Below are 23,181 nucleotides of genomic sequence, written 5' to 3'. Positions count from 1 at the left end.
TCCAACGGAGCTGGCAGCGGCTTGGGGAGGTAGCAGGTTTTGATCATCCATCACATCATGTCGTGCCGCCTCCACATATGTTAGCGGGAGAGAGGTCATAGTGGATCGTTGGGGAAGTTCATTGTGGGGCACCTGAACGAGGCGGCGCTGCAGACACTCAGTTCTAACACGGCCCTCCTGGCCGCAGCCCGAGCAGGTCCTCGGTTGTCCATCATATATAACAATTGCGCGGCAGCCACCAACGAAAACATATGATGGAACGTGCTTCTTAAGTTCTATGTGCACTTGTCGTACCCCGTTAAGGACAGGGTATGTTTCGAATGTGTTCCGTTTCTCCTCTGTGTGGCTCAGAACTGTGCCGTATGGCCGCAGCACATCAACGACTAGGTTGGCAGGAACTTCGAACGGTAGTTCAAAGATGCGCACGGTACGCACCCCCAGACCAGAATGGTCAACTCCTACCACGCTCACATTACCGTCCGCATGACAGAAGCGAAAGCCTTTTGCAGATCGTTGGAGTAATCTGTCGCAGGCCGCTTCGTCAATCAGTTTGAGGTACACTGTGCTGGTTACAATAGACAGATGAATTTCTATCAGTTCTTGTGGTTCTATGTGCATGATGTCTCGTAGAAACCGTTCAATTTCATGGGCCTTCGGTCTCGTGTAGGATGCGTTGAACGTTAGTTTGATTGTAGCTTTTCGATATGAGAACGCCATGTCGGGTGGGAACAGGTACTATACGGCAATATAACGACGCGACCGCGCGCTAGCGGGTAAACAACAACACCTGCGGAGCACTGCCCGGCGCGCCGAGCCCGTCCGCACGGTAACACGGCTGAAAGCCGACGCCCCTAGACCACTGGTGCAGGCCTGGTAGCAACACTAAAAATGCACAACACTAATTAACTCTGGTGGCCATTCTGTCACACACAAATGCAACTCTGTGACCTCTATACCTGCTGATAGTGTGTATGGTACGAAGTTACTGTGATATCTAACCATGTCTTCTGGGTTATTGGCTTTTTTCAGGCAGTATATTTCTCCAGTGGTTTTTTAAACAATGCTGTCATCTGGTTGTGGATTGCAACATTGATTTCTGCAATCAATTTTATATTGTTCAAACTTCCACTTTGTGAGAAAGTGGAATTATGAACAACATAAAATGATCTAGTTCTTGTGCTCCTCCACACAGCTTTTGATCTGTTTGAAACATAGATACTACTTTTCCACATAATATTCTGCTATATTCCCACTTTCGTTAGCAGTGGCCCACGCCAATTAAAAGGTTTTGTAACAATTTAATAATATTTATAGATTTACAAAGAGAATTTGTTTCCCTTGCTAATAATAACTACTGCCTTGATTTTGTCAGCTCAGATTAATAAAGCACTAAGAGCAGTCCCCATTTAATGTGTCTGTCCCACACAACCACTCCCTTACTCCTTGAAAGTAAAGTACCTGCTGCTTTGATACCAGATGTCTTACATACTGTCAGACTTGACTAAGCTTACAGTGGCTGAGAGGCGATATGTAGTGATGGTTTATCGGTGCATCTTTCCCAACAACAAATTAACATGCTATCAGTAACTGGTAGAGGTTTCTGAAAAATCTTTTCATATTTTGATTCCGCCACGGTCTTTAACTACCAATATATTTAAACAACACTACTTTATTCATTACAGCACTACTTTGTATTATGTTCTAGTTATCACAGAAGACTCGCATTGCATTTGGGAGAACGACAGCTCTAATCCCTGTCTGGCCATGCAGATTTAAGTTTGTCACGATTTCCCTAAATTGATACAGGCAAATGCTAGGATGTTTCCTTCAATTTTCATGACCGGTTTATTCCCCATTCTTCACACAGCCCTAGCTTTTGCTCTAATTATATCTGACCGAAGTACACTTACCTCGAGACTTGAGTCTAAACTTTATCTTCGCTAGGGATAGAAGCCAAAGCTTAGAATTAAAATTAGTGCTAAAGTCGGGACTTGAATCCCTCGTCTCCAGCTTATTATGCCGATGTGTATCCAGTACGCCACCCTGGCATTGTGGCTGACATATCTACATGGACTAATGTATCCCTCCACCTCCATGAGGTGTGAATTGAAATTTATGCTATGGAGGGCATTGGTTTACAGTAGTTCATGAGCTGTGTCAGCCCCAATGCCAGGGTGATGTATTGGATACTCATCTACCTAGTAACCAGGAAACCTGGGTTCAAATTCTGACTTTGCCACAAATATTAATTCATTGCATCAGTTTCTATCCTTGTATAGTGGTATCAATGGAAATGAGACGTTAGGCCCTAACATTCATTCCTTCCTTACCCCAGCAGAATTTTGATGACTGAAAACAAATCGTCATTTTATTTCATTCGACATTTTCATACTTTTGAGGGAAAATAACGCAAAAAATGTAGATGTAAAAAGGAAAATGCAAATTAAGAATGCATCATTAAAACAGACAATGGAAAACCAGCTGTAGGTGTTTAAAGCTCAATACGCATCAACCTGGGTTGGATTAAAAGAAATTTTGTTCGATTTAATGCTTCAAGCGAATAAATATTCTTAGAGCAAACCTCTTTTTCTGTAATCAGTGTCTTTTGTCTCCTGCGTATCCCTGTAGACACCAACATTTCATCATCCTGCTATGTTCGAATCCTCATACATAACCTCTTTTCTTTTAGATGATAATGAATAAATGCTTCTGTTTCAATAAACTGATTTTCCTTACAGAATAGTTCCAAAAGAACCCTAGGAGTACTTTATATAGTAGCAGAATTGTAATTATGATCTTTCATGGCGTGTTAAAAACCCATGTAGACGCATGATTTATCAGTTTAAGGCACTTTCTGTAGTTTCAATGACCATTATAATACGTGCAAACAGTCAGTGGTGTAAGAGGCACAGCTGGGTAAGAGTATCATTGTGTACTGACCTGCAGACAGCGGTGACATCAAATGGAAGGACGCACAAATGGCACCAGCACTCTCTCCAAACAGCGTGACCAGCTGAGGGTCGCCGCCGAAACTGGCGATGTTCCTCTGCACCCAGGTCAGCGCCAGCTGCTGGTCCTTGTTGCCTGCATTACCAGGAACCACTTCATCACCCGTACTCAGGAACCCTGTGAAACACACAACTTTATGGCGTGTCTTCTACTTGAAACTCTTGACAGGCTGTAGTAGCTCACGTGCGCACTACATGGTAGTCCGGCGAACACGAGCACAGCTGGGCAGGGATGAACAGACAGCTGACATGCTGTCACTCCTGTCGCAGAGGCTGTAACATATGCGATTCTACAACACTGGTCGAGCACGTGCGGGCAGGGGTGGCCAAGCAGCTGGTGTATAGGCAGAATGCATGCAACAGAGCTATTTAGCAGATAGCCTACTTCGCCTGTGATTAATGAGAGGGGCAGGCAGGGCGCCACTGTTCCATGAGGTAGTATTGTAACAACCTGCACATATCGTCCACTTCAGAGATTGTAGTTCCTGGTTCTTACTCGGTAAAACATTACGATGTCTTCAAGAAAAAGGAAATGACACATGTGAATCATAAATTGTCTCTCCTTTCTTCATCATCCCCTTTCTACTGTTGGGATGCTAACAAAATTACTTTTGACTTTAACAAAATTTGTATTTCCTCGGTATTCACCATCGCAATACCGAGGAAGAGGGGTGGGTACTTTACCTTCACCATCTGAAAATAGTGTTACATTATCAGTTACTTTATATTTTAAAATTCTGAAGAATATTTATTGTTTCTAATGAGTTATTCTACCAAACTGGACAACTGTTTAAATATTTCTGTTAAACTTAAAACAAAAAATATAAGTTCCCCTAGCAGATTGCCAATGAATGTCATATTGAGTATTTTCAGGTTCACAACACTGGTTATGCATCAATGTGTATTTAAAAAGTATGTTGCAATTAAACAACAATTGACGAGATGTGAATTTTTATAACTTTTTATGGTGGGCATTAAAATGCCCGCCAAATTCCTGGTACTACACGTTACAGAGAGTGTGTTGATATTGCTAAGACTATGTTAAAAGATATTTTCAGGTTCTGGACACTAACTACAAATCAGTATCTCTTCTTAAAAGTATGTTGTTGATATAAGTAAACAACAATTAATCAATTTTAACTTTTATTCTTCTTTAATTTTTTTAGGGTGGTCATGAAATATCCACCCCCCCCCCCCAACTGGCAATGAGTGTTATGGAAAATGCATTATTTTTGCTAGGGTTGAAACAAAACCAAATTATCGAAAGTGGAAGAGTGCAGGATGTATCTTTCAGACTGGCAGAAAATTCCTAAACATGTGATTAATTTCTCACGGCTGGGGTTCACAGTCAAGTAGAATTTCTTTGTCGTCTCTGCCAGAATTAGAATGTCATCGACAGACCTCAATTTTTTTTATTTTTTCCCAGAATTTTGTTTCCTTTCCAAATTTTCTGCTAAATTTCCTTTACGGCTTGATCTTTTCACAAACTGAGCAACATGAAGGACAGGCTACAACACTCACTCTCTTCTCATTCATTGCCTTATTTCATTTCCTTCGGGTTTTATGACATCCATACAAGTTAGGGGTAACTTTTCATTTCCTGTATTTTATTTCCGGTAACTTCAAGGTTCCAATGAGTGTGTTTCAGTCAAGACTGCGAAACCATTTTTCTAAATCTGTGAATCCCATAAATGTGGGTTTCCGTTCCTACAAACTATTTTATTAAGATATACCATAAGGTCAATATGGACATTAGTAATCATTTCCGGAATCGAACCTGAACCTGCCGCAGTCTAAAATAACGTGCACACACACTGAAAATAAAATGCTTTCACTTAAAAGGAAAAGCATAATTTTTTTGCGTTTAAAACAGTTTTACAATAATGGTGTTGGTGGTGGTGATGGATTTGGGGGAGGGGACCAAACAGCAGTATCATCCGTCCCATCGGATTAGGGAAAGAAGTCGGCCGTGCCCTTTCACATGAACCACCCCAGGTTTCACCTAAAGCGATTTAGGAAAATTACTGGATGGCTGGGAGCGGGTTTGAACCGTGGTCCTCCTGAAAACGAGTCCAGTGTCCTAATCACTGCGCCGCCTCGATCGGTTAAGCCAGTTTGAAAAAATAGCAAGTCGGATAGGAAAATGAACAAACAGAACAGTAAATGAGGCCACCAGCACTTCTACTAAACTAAAGAGGGTTTTGAAAACGAAGATTGCGGTGTTTCTGAAACCTACCACGTATTTTGATGTGGACAGGTAGAAGTGGTCTTTTAATGCGAGAGGTATTAAAAAACGGAGAAGTTCTCAACGATTAAAAGAGAGAAGCGCGTTGCAGATTTGTGTCACTCAGGACTGCATTGTGGAACAGTGTGGTTTCCAGCGGGATACTTGAGATATCTTTCTTACCAAGACTCTGTCTGTCAGGAAACGGCGGTCGACGGAGAGTTATCTATAAAAATATATTTAGTTTGCTGAATTTCTTAGACTTCTTTAAGTGGCATTAATGCGAGAAAACTTCCTTTGACCCTAGTTGTCTTATTACAGGCGGTTAATAAGAATAAAATGAGACTTTATTAGGACGATTTGTCCCGTAGCTGAGCTCTTGAAGAGAAAAAGTTTCAGTAACTGACGTCAGTTACCACGAAACGCATAGTCGGGTGCTTTAGCAGAGCGGTAAACGGACCTGACTGCCATGCAGTGGGCCCAGGTTTGATTCCCGGCGATGTCAAAGATTTTATTCGCTCGGGGACTGCATGCAGTGTTGCCTTCATCATCATTTCATCATAATCGACACGCAAGTTGCCTGATGTGGCATGAGCTAAAAAGACTTGCAACTCGGCAGCCGAACTTCCCAGGTGGGGACTCCCAGCCAGCAATACTATACGATCAATTCTCACTAAACACACACGGTATGAAATAATTAAAACTACCAGATTTGGTTGATCATTGTTGTTCACTGTTTGCAGACAGCGCAAATACTAACTAATTCGCTCTGTCGGAAGGTCTTCATGATCATTAATTTTTAGAGTCTCTTTAGCTGTGTTCCTTCAGAGTCCTGAAATCATTAGCGTACCTCTTTTGCACCACTTCATTATCATGAGCCTATTAACTTCGCCCTAAAGAGCACAATAGCTAGAAAGACAGCTGCACTGCCTAAATAAGTGTCCGGACACCTATAAGTGTGCCCATCATTCGCCTTTAGGACAGGCTGAACTCTGCTGGGGACAATTTGAACGAGTTATCTGAACGAAGGCGGAGGCATTGTAGCCCAATTTTCCTCAAGAACCGAAATCAGGGAAGGAAGTGATGTTGGACGATGGGATTTAGAGCGAAGTCGGTGTTCTAAATCAGCCTAAAAGTGTCCCATTGTTTGAAGTCGGGACGCTAGACAGGCGAGTCCATTTCAGAAATGTGGTTGTTTGCATATCGTTGTGTCACAGACGCTGCTTTAACACAGGATGCATTGACATGCTGACACAATCAGCGTTTCCGAACTGTGCCTCTACTGTACTCATTACATTAAAAAAATTAAACTCCGTCCGAACAGACCATGAAGGCCCAACGGTGCCGACCGGTCGTCGTGTTATCCGCAGCCCACAGGCGTCACTGGATCCGGATAAGGAGGAGCATGTGGTCAGCACACCACTCTTTCAGCAGTATATCAGTTTACGGGACTGGAGTAACTATTTAGCTCCTGAGTTTGCCTCACAAAGGCTGAGGGCATCCCGCTTGCTAACAGCGCTAGGCAGACCGGATGGTCAACCGACCAAGTGGTAGCCCAGCCCAACAACGCTTAACTTCGGTGATCTGACGGGAGCGGGTATTATCACTGCAGCGAGGCCGTTGGCCCTGTACATAGTATACAGTGTTGCAAAATGTTTTCGTATCCTTCCAGATATAGCGCTTTCTTAAGCACAATGAGAAACCACATCCCAATCACGAAAAACGCTCCCGTAATATCACCTCCTCCATACTTCCCTGTTGGCACTACACGTGTTAGATGAGTTCTCCAGGCATTCGTCCAACCGAAACCCTTCCATGGGTTTGCCACAGGGTGTAGCTTGATTTATCACTAGAAGTCACTCGTTTCCTGTTCTCCATTATCCAGTGGAGTCGCTCACTATACCACCCAAAGCGTCGGGCTGAACTTTTGGTTCGACTATCGCACTCTATTCATTGTAACTCCCTACGCATAGTGATTGTGTTGGGTAGACTGCTGATAGCACTTTAAATTTTGTCGTCCGAAGAATGACGACGGAACTACAAATAAGGACACTCGTTGCCTGACACAGCAATGAATGTCTGACGTCGGTGTACACGCGCCCTCGAGAAGTTCCAATACGCCACAGCTACCGGAGGATTACTTACGTCACAGAACAACGCCACTCAGCCGACTCAGCAATTATCTCTTACGACGACAGCTTCATCTTACAAGGCACCCCTTAAGTGCGAGGTCGCGAAAGTCCAATGATGTTTACGGCATTCGACGGCCTACTTCTTGCCTACCATGCAACTACAACATTCTCTGCTAATGGAAATAGGGGGCGCGCCTGGAGGTGTCCGATAGTGAGCGCAGCATGGGGCTACGATGCGTAGTAGAACTGCTTGGTCGGCGAGTAACTAACAACCGTGCTACTGCTAGTGGTGTTGATAAAAAGCAGAGCAATGGCAACGAAAAACAAATCAAACATTGCATTGTATGTACAACAACAGCTGCCGAAGACGACATTTCATCAGACAGGACTTACTACAAAAATTAGTGTTTGTCTGTTTCAAGGACGTTCGATACAATTTGCAGGATGTGCGTGATAGTGCCCTACGATGTTATGCACATCACGTTTCTCGCAACATACACTATGTGATCAAAAGTGTCTGGACACCTGGCTGAAAATGACTTACAAGTTCGTGGCGCGAATTCAGTATGGTGTTGGCCCACCCTTAGCCTTGATGACAGCTTCCACTCTCCGCAGGCATACGTTCAATCAGGCCCTAGAAGGTTTCTTGGGGAATGGCAACCCATTCTTCATCGAATGCTGCACTGAGGAGGTGTATCGATGTTGGTCGGTAAGGTCTGGCACGAAGTCGGCGTTCCAAAACATCCCAAAGGTGTTCTATATGATTCAGGTCAGGACTTTTTGCAGGTCAGTCCATTACAGGGATGTTATCGTCGTGTAACCACTCCGGCACAGGCCGTACATTATGAACAGGTGCTCGATCGTGTTGAAAGATGCAATTGCCATCCCCGAGTTGCTCTTCAACGGTGGGAAGCAACAAGGTGCTTAAAACAACAATGAAGGCCTGTGCTATGATAGTGCCACGCAAAACAACAAGGGGTGCAAGCCCCCTCCATGAAAAACTGGGCCATGCCATAACACCACTGCCTCCGAATTTTACTGCTGGCACTACACACGCTGGCAGATGACGTTCACCAGGCATTCACCATACCCACACCCTGCCATCGGATCGCCAATTGTGTACCTTGATTCGTCACTCCACACAACGTTTTTCCACTGTTCAATCGCCCAATGTTTACGCTCCTCACACCAAGCGATGCGTCGTTCCACATTTACCGGCTTGATGTGTGGCTTATGAGCAGCCGCTTGACCGTGAAATCTAAGTTTTCTCAACTCCTGCCTAACTGTCATAGTACTTGCAGTGGATCCTGATGCAGTTTGGAATTCCTGTGTGATGGTATGGATAGATGTCTGCCTCTTCAACTATCGGCGGTCCCTGTCAGTCAACAGACGAGGTCGGCCTGTACGCTTCTGTGCTGTACGTGTCCCTTCACGTTTCCACTTCACTATCACATCGTAAACAATGGACCTAGGGATGTTTAGGATTGTGGAGATCTCGCGTACAGACGTATGACACAAGTGACACCCAATCATCTGATCACGTTCGAAGTTCGTGAGTTCCGCGGAGCTCTCCATTCTGCTCTCTCACGATGTCTAATGACTACTGAGGTCGCTGATATGGAGTACCTGGCAGTAGGTGGCAGCAAAATGCACCTAATATGAAAAACGCAAGTTTTTGGGAGTGTCCGGTTACTTTTGATCACATAGTGTAGATAACAGTGACTTAAAGGGAAGCAGTGGATGGTTGCACAACTTCGAACAGTGCTGCATAATTGGAAGACGTAAGATAACGAAATGTTTAAACAAAGCATCAACTTGACGATGCACAGTAAACTTCGGAATTGGCCGAAAAATTTGTAGACGAGCTAAAGAAACTGATGCCATCGTTAATTTTGTTTTCCACACTGACCAATCTGGATCTGAGGAGGAAATGCATATGAACGGAACCATTGAAAGTAGAGGTATCAAGAGAGTTGTATCAGGATCAAATAACATTAATGCCTCAATGTATTCGTATACAATTATGCCTACTGTTAATCTGGATGGTAAATTGGCTGTAAAGCGATTTATTGTGCTGCGAGAAGCTGGAGGTGCTTTGTGTCCTGCGTTCCTTGCTCGTGTGTGTGAACTTGCAAGGGCATTATGGAGTGTCTACGTCGCAGCAAGAAAGAGTAGAAAAGTGGGCGTAAGCTAACTACAACTATGTTACGAGCACTGCTTTTGGCGAATAGATGATCAAAATAAATTGCTTATGCATGATTACTGGTCTGTGTGTAAAAATCATACTCCCTAAGAGCACACTATCTCTCCTGAAAAGTGTGTTGATATTGCAACTCATACCACTTGGAACCACTGGACATATTCCACTTTTGATGTTTATTTTTTTCCGTGCCTATAATACATATCGCACTGTCTGCATCTATACCACATGCTGTGGTGTGCGACACAGCCAGGGCAAAAGCACCGCAGGCGCAAAGACGCGAGTTGATGTCAGTGCCATAGAGACTCGCCAGTTGCGCGAGTTTCACCAGTGCCATGGGCAGCGCTGAGGTTGAAGATATCGAAATCACCTCGACCAATTGCCGGCCGAGTACAGTTCGCCAATGACCGGACGACAATGGACAGAAATCTACTCGGAAAACAGAAGAGCAGCTCTCGCTCACTTGGTTGCAGCTCATCGTCCAGGGCTGACTTACACAGGGAACGTCAACCCATAGAAGTGAGCAAACTTGTTGTAAAATGCATTTGCCATGTACTGTGACTACCTATGATTATTTTCAGTTAGTCGTTGAGGGCCTTTTTTGTATGTTACATGCAGTGTTGCAGACTTAATAATTCAACTAGTCAAAAAAGATATGTGACTTCGTTCCTAATTTGTTGGCGTGTTGTAGAACAGTCGGTCTCCTGTTACCTGACCCTAGGGCATAGCTGTGTAATAGTGGTAGGGAGCAACTGTCTTAGCTGTGTACTGCATCAGAAGCCGTTTTATGAACTCACAAACTCGGCCTAATGTCACAGTGGTAACTCGACCTCCACAGCAGTAGCGACGAGGCCTTTACAAAATTGCCAACAAGGGCTTACAAAACCCTAAAGGATAGCCAGTTTCACGTCAAGGTGCAGGAAAGACTCTTTGCCATTCTGCTGCATGCCATCACGTTTCCAGCAATTTTCACCACCTCCTCACACCTATACGACTCTATATTCATTCTGTAAGAGTGGATACCTAGCTGAACGACCTGCACGATTTTTAACTCTCAAGGAGATGGCCTTAGATCTTGATAGTGCGAACCTTTGTGATCACTATAGAGCGCCGTTTTTCATTTGGTGTTCGTGGTGGAAGTTAATGGTTTGTTTTGAACATTTCTTGAATGTCAGCAATGTCCATTTTGTGAAGTGTAATACATACGTCTCGTTGGAGGTTGACCTTGGCACCTCCTGGACGTTCACTTTTCTGTCAATCTCTTGATGCACATGGTAAATGATTAGCAGCTAATATTTATTCCTGTCGTAATTGTTAACACAACGCTTCCAAACAAGCCATACTAAAGAGTGAACTTGCGACCTCGCAGTTAAGCGATTCCAGCGAGTTGAATTACGCTACTGGCCACTTGCTACACCAAGAAGAAATGCAGATGATAAACGGGTATTCATTGGACAAATATATTATACTAGAACTGACATGTGATTACATTTTCACGTAATTTGGGTGCATAGATCCTGAGAAATCTGTACCCAGAACAACCACCGCTGGCCGTAATAACGGCCTTGATACGCCTGGGGCCGGCCTGAGTGGCCGATCGGTTCTAGACGCTACAGTCTGGAAACGCGCGACCGCTACGGTCGCAGGTTCGAATCCTGCCTCAGGCATGGATGTGTGTGATGTCCTTAGGTTAGTTAGGTTTAAGTAGTTCTAAGTTCTAGGGGACTGATGACCTCAGAAGTTAAGTCCCATAGTGTTCAGAGCCATTTGAACCATTTGATACGCCTGGGCATTGAGTCAAACAGAGCTTGGATGGCGTGTACAGGTACAGCTGCCCATGCAGCTTCAACACGATACCACACTTCCTCAAGAGTAGTGACTGGCGTATTGTGACGAGCCAGTTGCTCGGCCACCATTGACCAGTCGGTGAGAGATCTGGAGAATGTGCTGGCCAGGGCAGCAGTCGAACATTTTCTGCATCCAGAAAGGCTCGTACAGAACCTGCAACATGCGGTCGTGCATTATCCCGCTGAAATGTAGGGCTTCGCAGGGATCGAGTGAAGGGTAGAGCCACGCGTTGTAACACATCTGAAATGAAACGCCCACTGTTCAAGGTGCCGTCAATGCGAACAAGAGGTGACCGAGACGTGTAACCAATGGCACCCCATATCTTCACGCCGGGTGATACGCCAGTATGGCGCTTCCAATGTGCGTTCACCGCGATGTCGCCAAACACGGATGCGACCATCAAAAAAATGGTTCAAATGGCTATGAGCAACATGGGACTTAACGTCTGTGGTCATCAGTCCCCTAGAACTTAGAACTACTTAAACCTAACTAACCTAAGGACATCACACACATCCATGCCCGAGGCAGGATTCGAACCTGCGACCGTAGCAGTAGCGCGGTTCCGGACTGAGCGCCTTAACCGCGAGACCCCAGCGGCCGGCGACCATCATGATGCTGTAAACAGAACCTGGATTCATCCGAAAAAAATGACGTTTTGCCATTCGTGCACCCAGGTTCGCCGCTGAGTACACCATCGCAGGCGCTCCTGTCTGTGATCCAGCGTCAAGGGTAACCGCAGCCATGGTCTCCGAGCTGATAGTCCATGCTGCTGCAAACGTCGTCGAACTGTTCGTGCAGATGGTTGTTGTCTTGCAAACGTCCCCATCTGTTGACTCAGGCATCGAGACGTGGCTGCATGATCCGTTACAGCCATGTGGATAAGATACCTATCATTTCGACTGCTAGTGATACGAGGCCGTTGGGATCCAGCACGGCGTTCCGTATTACCCTCCTGAACCCATCGTTTCCATATTCCGCTAAAAGTCATTGGATCTCGAACAACGCGAGGAGTAATGTCGCGATACGATAAACCGCAATCGCGATGGGCTACAATCCGACCTTTTGCACGAGGCATCACAACAACGTTTCACAAGGCAACGTCGGTCAACTGCTGTTTCTGTATGAGAAATCGGTAGGAAACTTTCCTCATGTCAGCACGTTGTAGGTGTCGCCACCGGCGCCAACCTTGTGTGAATGCTCTGAAAAGCTAATCATTTGCATGTCAGAACATCTTCTTCCTGTCGGTTAAATTTCGCGTCTGTAGCACGTCATCTTCGTGGTGTAGCAATTTTAATGGCCAGTAGTGTAGAAGCCAGAACAGTATATCATGTTTAGAGTCAAATTAACATTAAGATATGACTATAATTCCGATTTGTGTAAAAAATGGTGATTTGTTAAATTCAACGACAGTAACATATACGAGTACACATACATTTTTTGTCGACATGGATTATTTCCAAGTTAAATATTATATATTTTTCAAACTTTGGTAAAGTAATCTAATATCTTGTGTGCGTTGTAGGTCCTGCTCGACCTCCTCCAGAAGTACATCTGGGCTTGATATGACACACTACAGTGCCGCCACGAGTGTCACAAGCGTTTCTTCGTCCGGCACTACACTTTATTGTGATTCCTCCCGTTGACTGCATGCGACTTTTGACAACCACCCTCTGCAGTGTTCGACAGTCCCTGTGTGCAAGTTAATGAGGTCTGTCTGGTCTTGTTTTAACTGTGGCTGTTTCGTCCCATTTACATTTCACAATCACGTCATCAACAGCGGACTTGGACAGCGTCTAAGGGTTGAAACGTCCTTCATGAATTTGTTACTCGGGAGAAACCCAATGATTAGTCGACGTCAGTGAGCTGACCTACCAGGTCTTCTATTATTGCTTCACAACTGAGAACAAAATACGCCCAACCTGCTTTTACACTGCTGGTCTCCCTCCTTTGAAATGCAACGGTCAATTCTGCTTTAAATAGGGGTTTATAGTTACTTTTGGTCAGATAGTGTAATGATACATTCTGTCACGACATGCTTGCGACTACATATGTGTGTTGTTAAGACTGAGAAAAGGCACTGAAAATGTGAGCTACCATCAGGACAACAGTACATACCAAAAGCTCCGAGCCGGTAGTTTATGGTGACGAGTATGACACCGTAGGAGACGAGGAAGTCTGGCCCGTACTCGCGGTCCGAGCCCCCACCACGTACGAACCCCCCACCATGCACCCAGAACATGACGGGCAGCTTGGCGCCCTCTTCTGGCACTCCCGGCACGTACACGTTCAGGTAGAGGCAGTCCTCTGAGCCGCTGCCGTCTTCTTGGACGCAGTCGCTACCGTACTGGGTCGCATTCCGAGCTTCATCCCAGCCTGCTGCTGGCTGCGGGGCCTGAGACAAAGGGAACAAAAATCGTACCTTGATAAACTATTGTACTAGGTGATTTATGGAAACTGCTTTATAATCTTAGAGAAATTCTTTGAAATAGGACGAATTGTGAATATTTTGTGGAACTATACCACATGATAATCATTTCTTATACAGACATATCTTCGTTGTTTAAAATAAAATTATTTCATATCACAACATTATATTAAAATAAAATCATTATCATATTGTAGCTTTTTCTTCTAGAAACCTTAAAACAACAGATATCTTGAGATCAACGAAAGAACAACCAGAATCACTAAAGACTGTAGCAGTATACGAAATTAGGTGCCAGTATAACATGGGAGGCTGGTCGTGCAGTCAAAAGACGTTTAAAACAGCATCAACCACGTGTACGCCTCAATAACACAACAGCCTCAATAACACAACTGTCAGCCGTAAAGGAATGTAGTGACATACGCAGTCAAGATACAGAGTTCCTTAATTTTCGCATTTCGGTTGTAAGGTGTCTGGCAAATCCAACATCTTCCATGAAATCCCTGACATGGTAAGCAAATCCTGTAGTATGTCACATAGCTCCGAATAGATCGTGACATTAAATTAACCAAAGTAATACGAGTAACGAGTGAGCAAATGGAATACCACAGACTAACACAAGAATGCCTAAATGCATGTCATATCTTCCCACCGTGAGACAGACACAGTTCCGAGGGGAGAAACGAGAACAGAAGCCGAGAGCAGAACCGTGTTAAGCTGGAAGGCCCTACGATAAGGGACGGACACCCACGTCGCCAGCTAACCGCTAGGACCACACACCACCCGCAAGTTTTAGCGTGAGAATTTTCCACGTCTCTGTTACGTTAGGACCACCCCCCAGCCCATGTTAAAAGCTAGAGCCCTCCAGAAGAACAGTACAGATCTTACGATAACACAAAAAGGGCCACACCACCCGCAAGTTCTTAGCGTGAGACTTTTTCGCGTCTCTGTTACATCAGCCATGTTAAAAGATAGAGCCCTCCAGAAGAACAGTATAGATCTTATGATAACACTAAAAGGACCACACCAGCTGCAAGTTTTAGCGTGAGACTTTTTCGCGTCTCTGTTACGTTGCAAACTTTAAAAACATTGCCCCACCACGAAAAGTATAACGTTTCTCATTGGATGGACAGAATTTTTGTAGGCGGAGCTTAAGGTTAACATTAAGACCCTGATTGGTCAGATGAAAACACAGCCAAATAGTTTTTTTTTAAACCAACTTCGGTAAATTGTAGTAAGGAGAAGTTAGGACAGAGTTGCTTTGGAGACGGCGAGGTGAGTGGAGCTGTGCTGTCCGTCGCCCCCCGACGAACACCGACAAGGTAATGAACGCACGTGATGCCGCTTAACAGCACATAAAGCTTCACTCAGAACTGCAGACGTCTCATCTGTTACACCCCCTTTTTGCGTAATACTAGTGTCGATCGTCAATTAAAGCTTATGGTGTTCACATTTACCACTTGAAGTAAAAATCTGAAATGCGATGATTTTCCTGTTATATAGTTATTGAGAAGCCACATCAGCCACTGTAATTTATGACAAGTTAGATAAGTAATTAAAGATAATTGAGTGTCACTGTAGACAATTTTGATAGTATTCTCTTTTGTGAAACTTAATTTAAACCTAGATTATAGATGTGATATGGCATAGGTCATCCTTCGATCCATTGTAGAACTTGGAAACCTATTCAGGGAATATTCGTTCACATTTTTGTTTTAACACATTTGGTTTTTACCATCCTGTATTACAACATTTCCTTTTATCAATAGTGCAATTTATAAACAATGTTTTGTGAGTAGAATAAAATTTCCAATTTTAAACTTAACTGCTTTTCCGACGTTATTTTACCAGCTAACCAAAAATAGGAAAGCCTTGAACCCCTTCCACAAAATTTAGTTAGTATTAAGATTCTTTTACAGGGAGTGCAGTGGAGCTGACGCTGAAATTATTAAGTATCTGCTTATATCATCGCTAGCCTCACTGAACTCTTCTGAATTCTACATGTCATTTTCGTAGTAAAAAATTTTTTTCTTAAAGTTATACATAATCGAAAACAGTAGCTGCAGCGATAGATAGTAATAAAGTATTCAATAGATAGACATTCTAGCAGAGACAATAGCATAATTAAGTTATGAATTTTAATATTGTTATAATTAAGTTTTCTCTCCAATGCAAGCGCACAGGTGGCGGATACATCGTTGACAAGTTGGTTCTGACCCAACAAGTAAGTGAATGGTTTGTCAAGTCGTGTGTGTAAAAAATTTATGAAACGCGTGAGATCGTATGAGCGCATGTTGACTCGAAGTAGGGCGCGTGAATTGCTTTTAAAACAGAAAATAAGGGATTCGGAAAGATTAGCAATGGCAGATCGAGACCTTGACCGAATTGAGGTAGAGACCCAGAATGACATTTGGACAGAGAATAGAGGACAGTACAACAGACGATGCAGTATCGCGAGAAATAGGACAGATAACGCACCATAACGAGGATAATGTACGTCAAGGCATAGAAAACATAAGTCAGCATACGACAGAGGAGCAGGAAAGTAGAGAGACAGTCGATGAGGATTCTAACTTGCGTCTTGAATACGTAGAAGCCATAGTACAAGTAATCAGAGCTGCCTCACCACAGAGTACGAGGAATGCGAGCAGAAACGCATCACAGCACAGTTCAATGCAATAGGTTGCGAGCCAACACTTGGGCGAAAACACAAAGCGTAGGACGTCGGAAGAAAACGCAATAGGACCCACCAATCTGGCAGAATTATTACAACAAATTACGGAAACCATGACAAGGCAAAATAAAAACATAGCGAACCAAATTAAAATTCAGAATGCAGAAACCACGAGACAAATACGTGAGATTAAAGAACAAAACAAAAACGTTCAGTTACACCTAAGTCATATTGAAGACGAGGCAAAAGAATCTCGAGAAGTGATAGGAAACTTAATAACAGGTCAAAATCAATTGAGAACAGACATTGACAAGGTACAAGCGGACGTACAAACATTGTGTGATGACATTCAGGACGAGATCAAAACATTACCTAATAACACCCAGGGAGAAGTCAAGAAACTAGAGAAATAGATAAACGTAATTACTAGACAAGCAGCAGGTACAACGCGTAAAATTGTTGAAAACAGTGTGTTACACAAACGTATCACAAAAGCAGCGCTGAAAAGATATGATAACCGCATAGTCAAAATAGAAGCGCAAACGAAGCGACAATTTCAGAAATTGCGAACAGAGTTGTTGCAAACCATTGAAGAGCGTAGTGAACAGGATCGAACAAGCACAGAGTCTGCAACCACATCCGTATCTGTAACAGCACCGGAAAAACAAGCAATTAACGAAGATATTACGCATTTGCGATTCCAATCACGGGCGGAAAGTAACATACGTGAAATCAGACAGCCTGCACCGCGGGTACGCGAAAGTTGCAGTGGACAATATCCAATGGATCTACCACAACCGAAAAGAACGGCAGGAGAAATGATCAGAAACAAAAGTGGCGAAGAATCGCGAATTTCATATGGAACTATGACGAAGTACAACGATCATTTCCTCACAGTCAGAAAATTTCAACACTTTCGTGAAGGAAGCTCATTACATCCACGAACTTTTATTGATCAACTCCGAGTAGGATTACCAGAATACTGGACGCTAGCACACAAATTAGACTTTATATGTGCACACATGTCAGGAACAGTCGCAAAAAACCATGCAAAATATTGCAGCAGCATGCTGATCGTACGTAGATTTTAGAGAGAAGTTTCTCTCACGATATTGGTCCAGCGAAGCACAGAACAGAGTGAAGTACGAATTATTGCAGAACCCATATTTTGAAAATTCAGGAGAGAAGAGTCCCGTGAAATTTTTCGAATTAATGGCAAAGAAAAATCAATGGTTAGATGTACCATATAGTGACGGAGAGTTGATTAAATTATGCGCGATGAAGCTACCATTGAAATACCAGCAATCATTAGTAGGTCGCGGAGGCAATGACGTCGAAGCATTTAAAGGTATTCTAAGGGAACTAGAGTTCATATTTTCGGAAGATGACGCAAGAAAAAGACGAAGCGCAAGTGAAAACGAAAGCAAAAAGCAGTGGAATCCACAAGACACACTACGAAGAAACAATAATTACGAACCATGTGATAACTTTGCACCAAGAAACGACAATAGATTTCAACAAAGAATATGGCAATAACTATAATTCACCCAGGAACGGCAACAACTATTACAGAGGGAATAACGACAACCGGAACGGGTACTGGAGAACCAATAGACCGACAAATTATCAACAAAGAAACCACTATCAACAAGCTGAACAAGAAAAGAGAATACAGATAGAAGAGGTGGAGGTAAGACCACCAAACCTCGATAAACGTTCGAATTGACAGCTAAGCGCCCAAGCCAAAGAGAATGACGCACCGACCCAGGACAATTGCAGCACCTTGAACAGAGAAGTAAATATCTTATCACGAGAAGAGAAGAAGGAAGAAACAAATCCGCAGGGACCAGATGAAAACGAAGACAAGAAAATAACAATATCGTGTTGGGACGAAATTAATTGGGAGAATACTGACGAGGAAGATGAATTACCAGAGGCATGCACAACGAAAGTAGGAGGAAAGGACGAAGTAATGAGTATTGCAGAGCTATTAGAGATGGAAACCAGGGAAAGCGAATTCAATGAGGACAGTGCGCAGTCGACAGAAGTTGAAAATAAGTTACGAGTGGGCACACAACCCAACGTATATAATGAAGGAAGTTATGAAGCGATAATTAGAGCATTTAGATGCGATTATGTGGAAGTAGCGACGAAGAAGGAGAAGATAGACGAGGATGAGGAAAAAGTAGAGGATGTTGAAGAAAGCGTAAATGAAGGAAGAAATAGAGAAGAGGAAATAAGAGAGAAGTAGCAGTCGAAACTTATCCTAGAGAAAGTTCGAATTCACAAGGGAAATTCCTAAAAAGACTCATGTATGATTTAGTGGAGGATTCGTTGATGCAAGAAGAAGAAGAACAGAACCAAACCTTTCAAATTCAACCAATTGTGAAGGCTATGGTAAAGCGTATCCCAGTCAATATTGTAATTGATAGCGGAAGTGAACTGACTGCGATCTCAGAAAAAAATGCCAATGAGGAATTGCCGGTTCTGAAAACACGTAAGATTAAAGTAACAGGTCCTATTAGAAACAATGCTGCGGAAGTTACGAGACAAGCAAGGTTAACTCTTTCGTGCCAAGGTCAAAAGATCGAAGCCAACTTCGTGATTATACCTAAACTAACTGTAGATTTGATTAGAGGTGCAGATTTTTTAAATGAGAGACGAGCGATAATAGATATGGGGAAAGGTAGCGTAACATTCGGGAATGTCACACTTCTCTTTGAGCAAAAGCTAAAATTAGATGAAATACCAGTTATAAACAAACAATTAAGAATGACGCGAGATAAAGAGGATGAAGAATTAGAATGGTATGCACAAAAGGGGGACTCGCCTCAACTCAATTTAGATGTCCATAAAGAAATCGACGAAAAATTGCAAGAAGTTCAAGGTATTTCGGAACACAGTAAAAGAGAATTAGAGGGTATTTTACGAGATAAAGCAGAGGTATTTTTACCTAAGACTGGCAGTATTAAACACTTTCAGTACAAGTTTGAAGTAAAACAGCACAAACCATTTAGAGTGCCACCCTATACAATCCCATTAAGCTACAGGAATAAAGTATTCCCGGAGATATCTAAAATGTTAGATGACGATATTATTGAACCAGCTACCTCCACATATAACAGCCCGCTCCATATTGTACAAAAACGAGATGAGAACATCAGGTTAGTGCTTGATTCCAGACAGATCAAAAAAATCATAATCACTGAGACTGATCGCCAGAAAAATTAGAGGAATTGATACAAAACTTCCACGGTGCTAAGATATTTTCATCAATTGATTTACGGAGTAGTTTCTGGCAAATAGAATTGGCCCCAGAATGTAGAAAATTTACTGCATTTATCGTATTCAGAGATGTTACCAGTTTAAACGATTGCCATTTGGTTTAAACATATCATCAGCACCGTTTATTAGGGGATTTAATACTATACTCAGTCCTGAAATTTTGCAAAAAATTACTTGTTATGTTGATCATGTGATTATAGCAGAACCCTCTTGGGAACATCACAACGACACATTAAATCAGTTTTTACAGATCATGAAAGAGCATGGGTTCACAGTAAATATAACAAAATCCAAATTTGGAAGGCGAGAGGTCAAATTTCTAGGACACATAATTTCCGAGAAAGGGGTAATGCCCGACCCAGAAAAACTAACGGCAATCAAATAATTCTGTACTCCATATAATAAGAAAACTCTCAGAGGATTTCTAGGTCTCACCGGATTCTATAAATAATTTATATGGATCGACTCTCTCGCAACACCACGCCTATGTGCATTGACTGGAAAAACACAACACAAAAGCAGAAACACAAAATACATAAGTTTTACACTGCATACAAAGGACCTGTCATAATTAGCCAAATTGCTCATGATAATACTGTGGAACTAATGAACCCAAAAACAGGCAAAACTTTAGGACTTCATCATGTGAGCCATATCAAAAAGTTTGAAGATTAATTTTATTACTGGTAAATAATCAGCACAATATTTCAAGATTATGTTACAGATAAGACCGTCAGGAGAAAGAAGAATGAAGAGAGAGGAAGGTGGGGAAAAAAAGTAGTTTCAATAAAAACAAAAACAAAAAAAAACACCAACAGTACCATAGATTAAGGTGAAGGGATAAAGCATAGATAGTCTAACAGCATGAAATACTAAAATGCTATACACCACGACACTACACAAAAAATAAAAGAAAACGAATTTGAGGATTTTTGTAGAAGTTAAGACTCAAAATACCTTAGAATTGTAACATGGAAAGGGCGCCGAAATTTGTAAAGCTTTTTAAGAAGGCGTAAAACAATGTAGGTACTAGACATATGTTAGATGATTATAAGTAAAACTTTTTGTAAGAACCATTGTAAAAACTCCAGCAAAGACCAGATGCAATGACCCACAAGTTGCAACGCGAGAAGTATCAAGAAAGTAAAGGACGTAATTAGCAAGACATGATTCCTACAAGTCAGAAGCGTCGAGAGAAGGGAAAGGACAGCGAGACCAACAGAGGGCCCTTCTTGTAGTGAAAGTGGGCAATAAATCTAACCACTAGGCAGAACCCTGCTGCTGGGACGGAACACGGAGCTGCACAGTGACGGAGTCCTGCAGAGATGCGATGGGATTGGCAAAAAAATATGTGTAAAAGTCACACTGCCGCTATCAAACAGCACGCTGATGCACTAAACTGAAGGAAACGTCCACAAAGTAGAAATGACATGTCCAAACCATTTATCAAACTGTTACTAGGAGGAGAACTTCAAAGCGACTAGTTATCAATAAATATTTCCATATACTGCCCAGAGAAGAACCAAGAAGCAAGTAAGAAGCAGAGAAAAAGCAGGAAGAACAGAAGTTGAAGATTCGCAAGATTGAGACCAAGAATGAAGATGGGTGAAGAATAGACGACATACCTTTCCAAATCCCTATCCTATTGTAAACTAGTCGTCTGCGAAGTATTACAACGAAAAACGACCGCTTTCAGCGACACATAACGATGACTTTCACGTATACAAAGCCAGTAAACCACGAAATTCTGCACTCGCAGCTCCATTTCATTATGGAACCTCCACAACAGCAACACACACTTGCAAAACCAACAAGAAACGACGAACGAAGCTGTACATCAAATACTTGCCCACATCCATCTCGCTCAAGTCCATCACCTTAGTGCAAAAACATTCGCCAACCTCATGCTTAAACATTCATAAGATTGTGTGAATGTGTGAAATCAAATTATGTGATGTAGGAATTGTGCAAAAGAAATGTGTGAAAAACTAAATAAGTTAAGCACACCAGACAGCTAATAAACTACAAAATAACAGTCACTGACTATGGACTTAAGTAAAAAAATAGACTATCGATAAAAATAAGTCATTAGTTCTGAAATGGACAGTATATAAAGAACAAAAGTAAGGCATAATAAACACTAAAACTATATGCCACTTATTTTCTCATCATAAAAATAAAAGAATAACTATATTTTACTTATTTTCCTTATAAAAACAAAGAATAAAAAAATATCTTGTTCGATGTTTTCCCTTTTTTTAAACATTTGTACCATTTGTTAGGATAATATCTCAATACTTGTGTATGTATATTTCTTTGTCAAAGCAATTCTTGGAAATAATTCTTATTTGTTAGTGTAACAATGTTGAAATGAGTGTCTAGAAACAAAAACATTTTACTTGTACATGATGTTTAGATAATGTGTTAGGAATAGATTTTACTTAATTACTACATTTATAAAAAAAATATATTTCTAAGAAAATCGATGTGAAAGACTCCTCACTTTCGATAACAATATTCTTAAAAAACAAACTTCACACTTAAATAAAGAAAGAAAATAATTAAAAATTAATAATAGCATAAAAATATTCTTCTCTTGTCATTTTTGAGAATAATTTGTAACAATATAAAAATATAAATTAGTAATACAAACTAGCATAGAACCAGAATAACGTGGCTGAACAGTAGGCAACAAAATTAAGACAAAGAAATAATTTTTGACTGACTTAGACAACGATTCAATCATTTCCTAAATTCAGTGCAAAAACTAAGTTCGAAGGGTGGTGATATGTAAGGTGTCAGGCAAATCCAACACCTTCCATGAAATCCCTGACACGATAAGCAAATCCAGTAGTATGTCACATAGCTCCGAATAGATCGTGACATTAAATTAACCAAAGTAATACGAGTAACGAGTGAGCAAATGGAATACCACAGACTAACACAAGAATGCCTAAATGCATGTCATACCTTCCCACCGTGAGACAGACGCAGTTCCGAAGGGAGAAACGATAACAGAAGCCGAGAGCAGAGCCGTGTTAAGCTGAAGGCCCTACGGTAATGGACGGACACCCCGTTGCGAGCTAACCGCTAGGACCACACACCACCCGCAAGTTTTAGCGTGAGACTTTTTCGCGTCTCTGTTACGTTAGGACCACCCCCCAGCCCATGTTAAAAGCTAGAGCCCTCCAGAAGAACAGTACAGATCTTACAATAACACAAAAAGGGCCACACCACCCGCAAGTCTTTAGCGTGAGACTTTTTCGCGTCTCTGTTACGTCAAGACTACCCCCCAGCCCATGTTAAAAGATAGAGCCCTCCAGAAGAACAGTATAGATCTTGCGATAACGCTAAAAGGACCACACCAGCTGCAAGTTTTAGCGTG

General features: G+C 42.2%; 1 protein-coding gene across 1 annotated transcript in view; it reads right to left on the bottom strand.

Moving 5' to 3' along the window:
- The window catches only part of LOC126475042 (cholinesterase-like), a 124,828-nt gene that overhangs the window by 66,709 nt on the left and 34,938 nt on the right, over positions 1–23,181 (bottom strand). Inside the window, exons 3-4 of the mRNA XM_050102589.1 lie at positions 13,528–13,804; positions 2,941–3,126 (exon numbers count right to left, since the gene is read on the bottom strand). Coding sequence (XP_049958546.1) covers positions 2,941–3,126; positions 13,528–13,804 — 463 coding nt within the window. The remainder of the gene's footprint in view (positions 1–2,940; positions 3,127–13,527; positions 13,805–23,181) is intronic.

Source organism: Schistocerca serialis, chromosome 4, assembly GCF_023864345.2.
Source record: "Schistocerca serialis cubense isolate TAMUIC-IGC-003099 chromosome 4, iqSchSeri2.2, whole genome shotgun sequence".
NCBI classification, from domain to species: domain Eukaryota; kingdom Metazoa; phylum Arthropoda; class Insecta; order Orthoptera; family Acrididae; genus Schistocerca; species Schistocerca serialis.
The sequence above is the reverse complement of the archived record's forward strand: the minus strand, read 5'-3'. Positions and strand labels throughout refer to the sequence as shown.